The sequence below is a fragment of the Spermophilus citellus genome, assembly GCF_964194105.1.
Source record: "Spermophilus citellus genome assembly, contig: SCAFFOLD_520, whole genome shotgun sequence".
Classification (NCBI taxonomy): Eukaryota; Metazoa; Chordata; class Mammalia; order Rodentia; family Sciuridae; genus Spermophilus; species Spermophilus citellus.
The window spans coordinates 12,871-25,000 of record NW_027673060.1 but is presented as its reverse complement, the minus strand read 5'-3'; the positions used below and the strand labels follow the sequence as shown (position 1 = coordinate 25,000).

Sequence of the window (12,130 nt, the reverse complement as noted above, 5' to 3'; positions counted from 1 at the left end):
TTGGGACTGTGGGCTCCAAGCTCTACCTTTTGGTGCAATTCAAGGAGGAAAACTAGGAAGAGCACTGGGGAGAAATGGTGGGTTCACCAGAGAGGGCAGGGCCATTGCCATGCAGATGTCAGGGCTGTGTGCAGACCTGTTCTGGAATAAGGGAATCCCAGGAATAGGGGGAGCAAAACCCTGGAGAGGGCTTGGGTCCACGGATGGTGGCTATTCCTGATGAACTGGGGTAAAAATAGGGGTAGCTGCTTTTCAGGGATATAAGCCTGCCAGGTTGCCCTCTGCCCTTGGTGAGAATTTTTTTTGTGTGTGTGTGTTTGCACCAGGGATTGAACCCAGGGACGCTTAACCCCTGAGCCCTGTCCCCAGACTTTTCTCTGCCTTCCCTTGAGATATCTGATATCTGGAGGAGCAATGACAACTTACCAGCCAGGTCCCACTGACCCAGTACCAATGTCCCCAGACCTTTTTGTATTTTATTTAGAGACAGGGTCTCACTGAGTTGCTTAGAGCCTCACTAAGTTGATGAGGCTGGCCTCCAACTTGCCATCCTCCTACCTCAGCCTCCCAAGCTGCTGGGATACCCGGCCTGCACCACCACACCCAGCTGAGATGGAGTTTTGAACAAACAGTGCTATTTCCTTCTAAAGAATCTGAGATAATATTTCACAATTTTTGAGCTATAGAAGTCACAGAACCATTCTGTTTGGGTTCTGAAGATGAGAGAAGAAAAGCTGAGTATGTTTTTAAAATCTGAAACCAAGACTTATCACTTTCCTGATGACCTGCCTAAATAAGGTTTATGTTTAAAATCCTTAGATAACATAAACCTTGGTAACATAGGAGTGCAAGTCAAGCAAAGTGTTTTAATTCAGAAAATAATGAGAAATTATTTCTTAGGGTTAAAAAGTAATGAATTACTTCTGAGTTATCAAATTTAAATATACCGTCCAGGCAAGATGGTGGGACACCCCTGTAATTCCAGTGGCTTCTGAGGCTGAGGCAGGAGGATCATGAGTTCAAAGCCATCCTCCGCAACACGAGGCCCTGAGCAACTCAGGGAGACCCTGCCTCTAAATAAAATACAAAAAGGGCTAGGGACGGGGCTCAGGGGCCAACAGACTCTGGGTTCAATCCCTGGTATCCCTCCCAAAAATTAAATATACTGAGAACAAACATTCTATTTGTATTCTAAAGAAAACAGTCCTCTGATTGTGGATGCCTGTTACTGCAGCGTGGCTATCCTGGGGCCAACCAAGTCTGGTGGATTCAATTTGTCCCCTCCCAGTCACTTCCTAGAAACCCCCTCCCCACTCCTTGTGCATTTACAGGGCACAAAAGCACTTACCCAGACAGACACGGAGGGGACCAGGTGACCTGAGAAGAAGTTACTCGGCTTTAAGTAAAGGACATGTTTAGTTCATCTCTCTGCGGGCCTGCAATTTCAGGGCCCGCAGAAAGGTGACAAGAGGCCACTGAGGAGAGGTGAAGATGGAGTCCCTGGTGGCACATTCCACCTGTCTCTCAGCTTCACTTTATGCTCTTCTGGGTGAGAGCCACCTGGGGAGATCAGTGACCAAAACTTTTCTCTACCTTCCCTGGAGATATCTGATATCTGGAGGAGCAATGACACTGACCAGACATGTCCCACTGACCCAGGACCAATGTCCCTTATTTGGTCTTAGAGTGAAATGGTGTGTGGTTCGCTACTGTGGAGGGGGAGATTCCTGGCACCTCCCAGTGGCTCTGAGGGTCCTCTCCCTGCAGTGCATGGGGACACCCTCCTCCCAGGTCTCCCCCTTGAAGTAGTGTGAGTTCTTTGTCCAGGATTTGCACACTCTCAGCTGAGTTTTTTAAGATGTGAGTGAAATTGAAAAGTCAATTTAAGAATCAACAGTTATACCCAGTGACCTCACTCACAGGACTAATACAAAGCGATCCTAGAATTTGTATGGAAAAATAAAAGACCCCAAAAGAGCCCAAGCAGTTCTCAGCAGAAAGAGCAATGCAGACAGCCTCAAAACATGGGTTTCAAACTGCACCACAGAGCAACCACAAAAACATGTGACTGGCCTAGGAGCTGACAGGGACCAAAGTCCTAGAGTAGAAGACTCAGGGACAAATACAGTCCTCAGTGATAGACAAAGGTTCCCAAACCACAGCTTGGAGAAAAAGGACAGAAAATTAGATTCCACTGGCAACTGGTCCCCTTCTGTCACTTTGCATAAAAGTCAACTCCAAGTGGATCAAAGACCCAGAAATCAGACCAGGACACTTTGAAAGCATAAGGCCAACACTCCATCATGTCGGTATGGGCAATGACTTCCCCAGGAAGACTTCTAACATTCAGAAAAAAAAATACCACGTCTTCATCAACGGGATGATGGCTCTCGTTAAAAACCTTCTGGGAAGCACAGGAAACCTACCAAAAGGAATAGAATCCTTTGCAAGTTACTCTTCTAACAGAAGGTCAAAATCCAGAGTCCAAGGGTCCAGAAAAAAATCCAAACCATCAATGGGGCCAATGGACTAATTGGACGTTTCTCAAAAAGAAGAAATTCAAACCATCTGCAATACATGAAAAGATATTCAAGAGTTTAGCAGTCAGGAAAATGCAAGTCAAAATTACATTGAGATTCCATCTCATCCCTGTTAGGAGGGATCAAGAATATAAGTGATAACAAATACCTGGCAAAGGTGCAGGGGGAATGAATTACCCACTGCTGATGGGATTTGAAATCGCTTCGACCATTACGGAAATCACCATGGAGGTTCCTCAGAAGCCTAGGAAAGGAGTGGCCATGTGACCAGCTCTACAATTCTTGGTATTTTTTCCAATAGAATTAAAGTCAACCTGCAGAATGAGAGCAGAGAGATCCCATTTCTGAATGATAAAGTGATCTTCTCAGGATGAATTCCAAGATGAAAGAGAGGACAAAACTAGGTATGTGAACAAGATGTAGAATGTCTACAAAAGTTGCAAGAGGTTTGTGGACGGTAAATCTCAAAAGGTTCGTGTATGTGATTAAGCACAAAGTTACTCAGGTTTTTTTTTTTTAAGTAAGATTATAACCTTTAATATGCTGATTCTCTATGTTTAGAAACAAGGGCTCTTTAAAATATTGATCTGCTTTTATCTGTCAAGATAATTTCTTGTGTCAGTAAGGTTTCATTACTTATGGAAACTACATCTGAAAGGGATTAGGTTCTGTGCTGCTTTTAAAGTTTTTTTTAAAATTTTTTTAAGTTTATTTTTTAGTTGTTGATGGACTTATTTATTTATTTATTTATTCATTTATTTATTTATATGTGTTGCTAAGAATTGAACCCGGTGCCTCACACATTCGAGGCAAGTGCTCTATCACTGAGCCCCAGCCCTAAAGTCTTCAATAATTACTTCATAGGTGGTTAAATAAACAACTCTTATGTGTATATCTGAGAATTGTGTCAGCCTTGTCTAAGTTTTGTTTGTTTGGTTGTTGGGTGCTGGGGTTTGAACCCAGGGGCACTTGACCACTGAGCTCCCTCCCCAGCCCTATTTTTGTGTTTTATTTAGAGACAGGGTCTCACTGAGTTGCTTAGTGCCTCACTTTTGCAGAGGCTGGATTTGAACTCGTGATCCTCCCGCCTCATCCTTCCTAGCTGCTGGGATTATAAGTGTGGGCCATCGTGCCAGGCTCTAAGTTTTAATAGAAAACCTTAAATTTAGTTTCTTAAAAAAATATATTTTGGGGCTGGGGTTGTAGCTCAGTGATAGAGCAGTGGCCTTACATTATGAGTGATGCTCTGGGTTCGATCTTCGGCACCACATAAAAATAAACAAATAAACAAAGATATTGTGTCTGTCTCCAACTGAAAAAAAGTATATAAAATATTTTTTCATCTTTTTTATTTTCAACATACATTAGTTGTGAAACGTTTCTCCTGTAAAGATGGATATGTGTCCTTTACATCTTTTTACTTGACTTCCTGTGGGAGGCTGAGGCAGGAGGCTTCTGATTTCAAACACAGCCTCTACAAAAGCAAGGCCCTAAGCAACTCAGTGAGACCTTGTCTCTAAATAAAACACAAAAATAGGGCTAGGGATGGGGCTCAGTGATTGAGTGCTCCTGGGTTCAATCCCCAGAACCAACCAACCAAACAAAACTTAGACAAGGCTTTTCCATGTTTTAGGAGCATTTACACTTTAAGAATTTTTCTGTTTGTATCATTTTCACAGAGTTAGCTCTGAGGGTCACATTATAAAATACGTGACTGGTCACAGTCTCCCAGTATCCATATTTTACTAATGTAATTGAAGTGAGGAAACCTAAACATCTGTCTTACCCTTGTACACTTTTAAATATCATTGTTAATGGTGGTTTTTAAAAATCCTAAAATGTTATACATAAACTCATGATGATAGTCTGTTTTATCTAAGTAAATATAAATATTGATCTTCTATTGTTCCTTTTTGTTTTTGAATACTCCAACGTTCCTTCTTTTATCATAGGAAAAAAATGAATGAATGAATGAATGAATGAATGAATGAATGAATGAATAAATAAATAAATAAATAAATAAGACTTGTTGACAACTTAAAAATTTAAAAAAAGGAATTCTTGGGCTGGGGCTGGGGCTGAGGGTAGAGCACTTACCTGTCACATGTGAGACCCTGTGTTAAATCCTCAGCACCACACAAAGATAAGTAAAACAAAATAAAGGTATATATAAAAAACGAGTTATTTTCTTTCAGAAGTTGAAAACTGTTGTGCACATTTCCTTCCACCTCCTTGATTTCTGAGAAGAAATCCACTGTAATTTCAAGGGTGTTCATTTCTCTTTGTCTGATTTCAAGATTTTTTAAAAATTTTCTCTGCTTTTGTTATCAGAAGTTCAGTTATGATGTTTTGGCTATGGATTTCATTGATTGGTCTAATTTGGGATCCATTAATCTTTTGCCTAATTTACAAAGCTTTTAGTCATTATTTTCTAGAATATTCTTGTAGCCATTCTCCATGTATTCTCTCCTTCTGGGAGACTCTATATGGATGTCTCATGTTTTATTATTTATTTTAAAAAATATATAAAAAATAAATTTCTACACACACACACACACACACACACACACACACATAACACATGCATACTCACACAAAAGAGAGAGAATTTAAACTTCGTTAATAAACTTAATAAGGGCATCTGTCTAACTGTGACCCAAATCATTACTGGCTTCTCTGTATATTAGATGTACTCATGGTGCTCAAGTGTACAAGACGTTTAAAATGTTGAGCTTAGAACATTTGTACCAAGTTGGAGTTCTCCAAAATGAAATTGTTTGTAGCAGTTGTCACCTTCAGATTTATACAGAGACAATCAATTTGGTTGGTAATTATGTCATTTAATATTTTGTAACTGGATAAAGGTAATCTAAGATATATATCTATATCTATCTATATCTATATCTATATATATAGATATAGATATAGATAGATATAGATAAAAATATAGATATAGATATATGTATGTATGTGTGTATATATATGGATATATGTTATATGTATGATTTCATGTTACATAAGTTTTATTCATATGAATATATACATATAAAATTTTGTGTTAACTGTTTATACTAGGATGATGATTTAAATGCATTTTTGGAGGTAACAAGGAGAGTCTGATTTGTGTATGTTGAGAGCCATCTTAGTCTTTCAGATTGATTCCTGTTTCAGATATAAGATTGTATTATGTTCACTGATATTCAGATAGATTCAGGAAGTGACAGAATTTTATAAAATGATATTTAAGTAAAAGGCAAAGATCAACTTCAGAATCAATCAAGAGCCCCAGCTAATCTGAGGTCAGTCTCTGCCTCTCACCTGACTCCATGTTAGGATGGCTCCAACACAGGCCAGAATGAAGCACCCTTAAAATGTTCAAAAGAGATTTTTTTGTTGTTGTTGTAAAGTTGACTGTGATCTCAAAATAAACAGGGATTCAATACATCTAAGTAAAGTTTGGGATAAAAAAATATGCCTTTGGTTCAAGTTCTTATACAAACTGAATTCGTTTTAGCTCATGTTTACTTTATTTTGTAATTTCCCTGTACAATTTTGAAACTGTCACTTCTTGGTGTTTGGAAGAAGCACTACTACTAATAAACCAACCTGAGTTAGGTTGAGACAATAAGTCATCACTACAGAACCGACAGACAGAATATAAAACTGAATTCCAGCACAAACAGTGACCTCACTTAAACGGAAGGGGTCACTATAACATTATAGACACGGAGGTTAACACCAGTGCTCCTACTTCAAGACTGGTGGAACTCCCTGGCTATAGATGTTTGAAACAAAAACATGGAGTCCAAAGTTAAAGACAGAAAAGCAATATGTTGTTCCTTGGCCTCTCAGGTCAGGCAAGATTCAGGGAACAATGGGATCCTTTAAGTTCCCTACCACTCCTGTGAGTCACCTGACTGCCCAATCACAGGGACTAAAAGGACCCTAGAAAACAGGGAGCCAACCAGTGCACATGCTGCAGAAAGAAATGTCACTGGAGAAGGAAACAGCCCTGTTCCTGCTACCATAAGAAACCACCTGTGGTCAGCAAGACCCTAACCCACCCTGGCAGGTGGCACAACTGGTCAAGGAAAAGCTTAAGGAGCCAAAACTTCTCATAGACTCCCGACATTGATCCCTTATAAACCCCTGCTGGCTCTAACTGTAGAGAGGGAAAAGGTCCATTTTGGTATCAGTTGATTTTTCTTTTCTCATTTAAGTTGTGACTCTCCTTCTATTTGTTATAATGGATATCTTGGTTTTAGCCACCTGGCAGGAGAGTATGACCAAAACTCAGCCATACGTGGGCATTTAACAGATGAGACAATCATCCTTTTATTGTTTCTTGAGATGCACATTTGGGTCAGTCATTTCCAAAGTAAGTGAAACTGGGAGGGTACACTGGATGGGTTTTTACATAGAAATGCCTCATAAATAACACAGAAATCTCTGTTCGAGTCACAAGTGTCTTCTGAGTCAACTTGAGACTTACAGGTGTGCCTCACCTCCTGCACAGGTGCACTTGATTTATTTTTTGGTTTGTTGGCTGGTTTGACCATGATGAGCTGCTGCCCTGACACCTGCTCTGGAGTTCACAATTCACATCCAGCCTGGTACTGGGTTTTAGTCAAGACCTGTGAAGGAGACAAGCTTCACCGGAGATGGAAAGGCCCTCACCAGGTGCTCCTGATCACCACAAAGGCTATCCAAACTGCTCAGAAGGAAAGAATCCTTAACCATGGGCCATTTCAACATAAAAACAATATGTCTTGGGTGCCTGGCATTGAGAATGGGTGCAAGAGCCAAAGTGAAAAGAAGACCAATAGGTCTAAAAATACAAAAATGTAGGGCTTGTGTGAAATATAAAGTCAGGGGTCTATCTTCAGAACACAAGATTCAGCCTTCATTGGGGTGTAAGGTCCAGTCATGGGCAGTTTAACAATAGCTTTTGCATTTGCCCTCCCCATTGTCAAAATCAGCCAGTTGCATGGGGGGTAAGCCTGAGCCCCTCCTATCAGAATGGGGGCAGTGCTGTGTTGGGGTGAACACAGGTGGGCCCTCTGCCCAAGAGCGCATGAGGCTGGCATGCAAGTTTCCTGCCAGGTGTGTTCGGTGGCACACCCTTCTGGAGATGCCAAGTTCACCTTGCTCGGCTACTTCCAAACACTTGCTTGATTCCTTGGCGCAGCCCAGGATTTTCAACACTATGTGGAAGACAATTGTGGCTGTTTTTTCCTTTAATGATCTTAACTTGTCCCTAGGGTAAATACTGTCCAGGTCACACAAGATCCAGATGCAGACACTCGCACTTTCTGTCTTCATAGATAGTGACAGTTTCACCTACATCCTGATGGTGTCACAGTCTGTTGAACTTATGTTAGAATAAACTGCTCAAAAGGCAGACAGCACATTCCACCATCCTTGCTAATACAAAGTCCATGTATAAAAACATGAATTGGTGTCAACATACTTTATATGCAACCAGAGATATGAGCAATTGTGCTGTATATGTGTAATAAGGATTGTAAAGCATTCTGCTGTCATTTATTTTTTTAAAAAAATCAATAAGAAAAGACAGACAACATTGTAGTCTCAGCACTAATCTGAATCTTTGAGCTGGACACAGCACTGCGGAGCTGGGGTTCCAGCTACTCAGGAGGCTGAGGCAGGAGGATCACTTGAGCTCAGGAGTTCAAGACCAGCCTCTATAACACAGCAAGATTCTATCTCAAAACAAAAACCCAATATGTAATATCATCTACTATATAGAATTTGTAGCTAATATTGAGGAAGACAAAAAGAAATCCACCCGATACCTTCTTCCTTTGGTTAAAGTAAATTTTTCAGGAGTCAGGAGAAATAGCAGTCTCTTCCTGCCTTTGGGACCCATGTCCTTGGGAGTCTCCACAGCAGCCCCAGAAGTGTAGCTAAAATCTCCACATGCTATTTCAGAAGGAAGGTGATGGCTTGGGTCTCCTCCAGGGGTTGACCAACTACATCACTGAACAGCTTTCACGTTGACTTTTTGGTGTTCAATCCAACAGCTTGATTTCTTTGGTTAATGCTGTGTCACCATAGGTCACACACGGCCACCTGGAATCCAGTTGCATTTCTAAGCTAGACAGATGCAGGATGGGGGTTGGCATTACAGTCCCCAGCTGTCTGTAGCAATTGCTATGATACCCGTGTGCCACTTTAACATGACGTCACTGTTCTGTCAGAAATACCATTGGCTAGGTGCTGATGCCCAGGACCTGCGGCCTGACTGTCAATCAAATCCTGATTTTCTCCACCTATTTCCTCTACAATTCACTGACTTTATTTATCTGTGTCTTCATTTCCTTCATGTAAAGAGGGGACAGTAATATTAATACCTTCAGAGCCTCACTATGGTCACTGAGAGTTAATATATACATGTAATATGTGTGCACACAGAAGTTAGCTGTTACTTTAATTTTTTATCATGGCTTGCTTCATACATTTGCATATCATCATCATGCAGGCACCAGGCTAATCTCTGAAGTCTTCAATGAGGCTGAAAGAGGCCAATAGGTTGAGGTTGCAAGGTCCACAGAAAAAGAACTGGGATGTAAATGAGATCTGTTTTCTACCTGAACTCTCTCCTGTACTCAGACTCCTGATTACCTACGCTCACTATGGGCTTATTGTTCAGAGCAAATAAAATCATGTTGAAAAAATTAATATATGAAAATGTGAATGAAAAGAAATATGTGGAGGAAAAAGGGACAGTTGTGATTTGAAAAACTTGTGAAGTTAACATTGAGGGAATTGATGATCTTAGTTGATATTTGTTGCTCTAATGAAAGAAAGAATCAAAACACTAATTATATAAAGGTACACAGAGTTGTACTTATGCATATTTTTTCTCTTTCTATGATAAAGCAAAATAATTCTTCCAACATGAATTTTTCCAGGCAAGAGTGAGCACACTTTGTAATCCATGGACAGTGAATGGTATCTATTTTGGTGATGCTTAGTAAGGTCATGCATACTAAATCGGTGAATTAGTCTTTTTTTAAAAATATTTTCATACCAGGGATTGAATCCAGGGCCACTTTACCACGGAAACCTTTCCCCATCCCTTTTTCTATTTTATTTAGAGACAGGGTCTCACTGAGTTGCTTTGGGCCATGCTAAGTTACTGAGGCTGGCCTACAACTTGCAATCCTCCTGCCTCAGCCTCTCAAACACATTTGTGGAAATTCAGAAGTAAAGTGGGAGGTGAGAAAAGAAGTGGTTATCTGGCACTGTGTAAACATTTCCTCTCCTTCCCCCGTGTGGATTGGAAGAAATTGATGATTCATTTCTCAGCACAGATGAGTATCAAGGCACTGAGGGTAGCATAGCCATTGCCCACCAGCATCTGGACCCACAGGCGAGTGGGATCCTCCCTGTGCATCTCTCCCAAAGAGGAGGAGAACACACAGTCCACAAAGTGCATGAGCACAAAGAGTCCCATGAGCAGCAGGATGGTCCTGGTGGCTCTCAGTTCTGGGGAGGCTCTTGTGGACAGGCTGGTGCTGTGGAGGTGCTGGCACTGCCTCTTATGCCTGCACAGGAGGGTCACCATGTACCCACTGGAGGCGGCCATGAGCCCCATGAGGAAGATGTCCCGGAGTATTCCCATCAGGGAGAAGAAGGTCATGAAGTAGTGACCCGTGGGGCCAACAGTGCAGGACTCAGAGACAAACCTGAAAGCTGCTGTGTCATCGGAGGGGCCTCCCATGGAGACCAAGAGGCAGACATTGAAGAACACGTTGAACACCCAGAAAGTAACCAAAGTCCATGCACTGCACTGTGGGGATGTGTGCTTGGACTTTGCCATATAGGAGCTTCTGAGGCTAAGGGTGGTGGCCTGCAGGACACTCAGCAGACAGGTGGTGCTGACCGACAGGCTCCTCATCATCCTGTGCAGGTAGATGACGGCTTTACATGTGATGTCGTTCCAAAAGTCCTGAACCCCCAAAATGCCTAGGTCCAGGTGCGCCCTGAGTATGAGCATCAGCAGGTGAATCAGGGCCAGGTGAGCGATGGCCACGTCCATAGGCCTGGTCCTGCACTGGACAAGGAACGTGAGGACGTGGAAGAGAAGCAGGAAGACGTTGGCTGTGATCCCGATGACAATTTGGAAACAAAAGATATTTCTTACAGCAAGAAAAATGTAAAGTGTGCTGCTTTGGGTCATCTTTTTTTTCTGGGGAGAAGAAGCAGATGGTCAAGACCTTAGAATAAAAGGAAGGTCAACTCCTCCTCAGAACCATCACCAGCCTCAACATCCCGACCCCTTAAACTGCCCGCTTCAAAACATGGGGGTCCCTACACCCCCTCCCCAGTCCTCTCAGCACTCAGGCACAGCATCTCCCCTGGGTCTCTGTGCTTTCATGGCCAGGGCCACCATGGATCTGCCTGGGCACATGGAGTGAGCTGACCCAAACTGAGTATGTGGCATTTGAAGGGGACTCCAGTGCGGCAGATTGCAGGGATGTTCACAGAGAATTCTCAAGGAAAGGGTGTCAAGGGGACAGCCTCGTACGGCTCTGTCCCTCCAGTGTTTGGGTTGTTGGTCACCAGCTTACAGACCAGATTTCAAAATGTTGGCTCTGCAATCCGACTTCTTGCATTTATTGACTGATATATATGTTTTGGTACCAGAGACTGAACCCAAGGTTGCTTAACCACTTATATTATTTTACATATATTTAATTATACCAGAAAAAAACACATCTAAGTGAGCAGAACCATCAGTGAATAGCAGGATCGTATTCTAAAATTTCTTTTCTGTCCATTCTTTAGTACATGGAAAAAGGGTACAAAGTAATCACAATTTAAATACTTTCTTTTTGTACCGGGGATTGCACCCAAGGGTGCTTATCCACTGAGCTATATTCCAGTCCTTTTTTCTTTGTTATTTTGAGTCAGGGTCTCACTAAATTGCTTAGGGCTTTGCTGTGTTGCTGAGGCTGGCCTCGAATCAGTTATCCTCCTGCCTCAGCTTCCCAAAATGCTGGGATTACAGGTTTGTGCCACTATCTCCTGTACAATGTCAGTATGTTTGGGGGTCATAATTTTCAGTGTTTTAATTAGAAGATGGAAATCCAATCTCACGCTGAGAGAGGAGTTTCTATAGAGAGCAAGTTTTCATATCTTCTCTTAGTTAGGAATGATATTTATCCAAAGAAGGGAGAGGAAAAATTATACCAGACAATTTGGTAATGACATCCCTATGAAATATTTTCCTATAGAGAAAATGTATTGACTTTATTTCAGTTTTAATGTTTACACTGAGACTCGTAACATCTTGCCACATTTTATCATCTGAAAAAGAAGAGGGCAAGAGTATATGTTATTTTCACAGCTACCTAGAAAGTTATATTTGGATAAAAATCAGTTTAAGGGTGAGCAAAAATGTCAAAGGGTCCAGACAACTTAAGTCTTTCAAGCCTAGTTAAATAATTGCTTTGAAATCTTTGAGGAAGTGCCATTGTCTAAAATTAAAATTAAGTTGTCATATTAGGAAAATTACAGCTCTTCCCAATGATTAAATTATTAAAAAAGTATTTATATTTCTC

At 41.4% G+C, this 12,130-nt stretch overlaps 1 protein-coding gene across 1 annotated transcript; it reads right to left on the bottom strand.

Moving 5' to 3' along the window:
• Nucleotides 1-9,861: 9,861 nt before the first annotated feature.
• On the bottom strand, nt 9,862-10,746 carry LOC308640176 (vomeronasal type-1 receptor 90-like; the record flags this gene model as incomplete). The annotated part of the gene is made up of 1 exon (XM_081312181.1): nt 9,862-10,746. One exon carries the CDS (start codon nt 10,744-10,746, stop codon nt 9,862-9,864), a length of 885 nt encoding a protein of 294 aa, XP_081168307.1.
• Nucleotides 10,747-12,130: the final 1,384 nt, after the last annotated feature.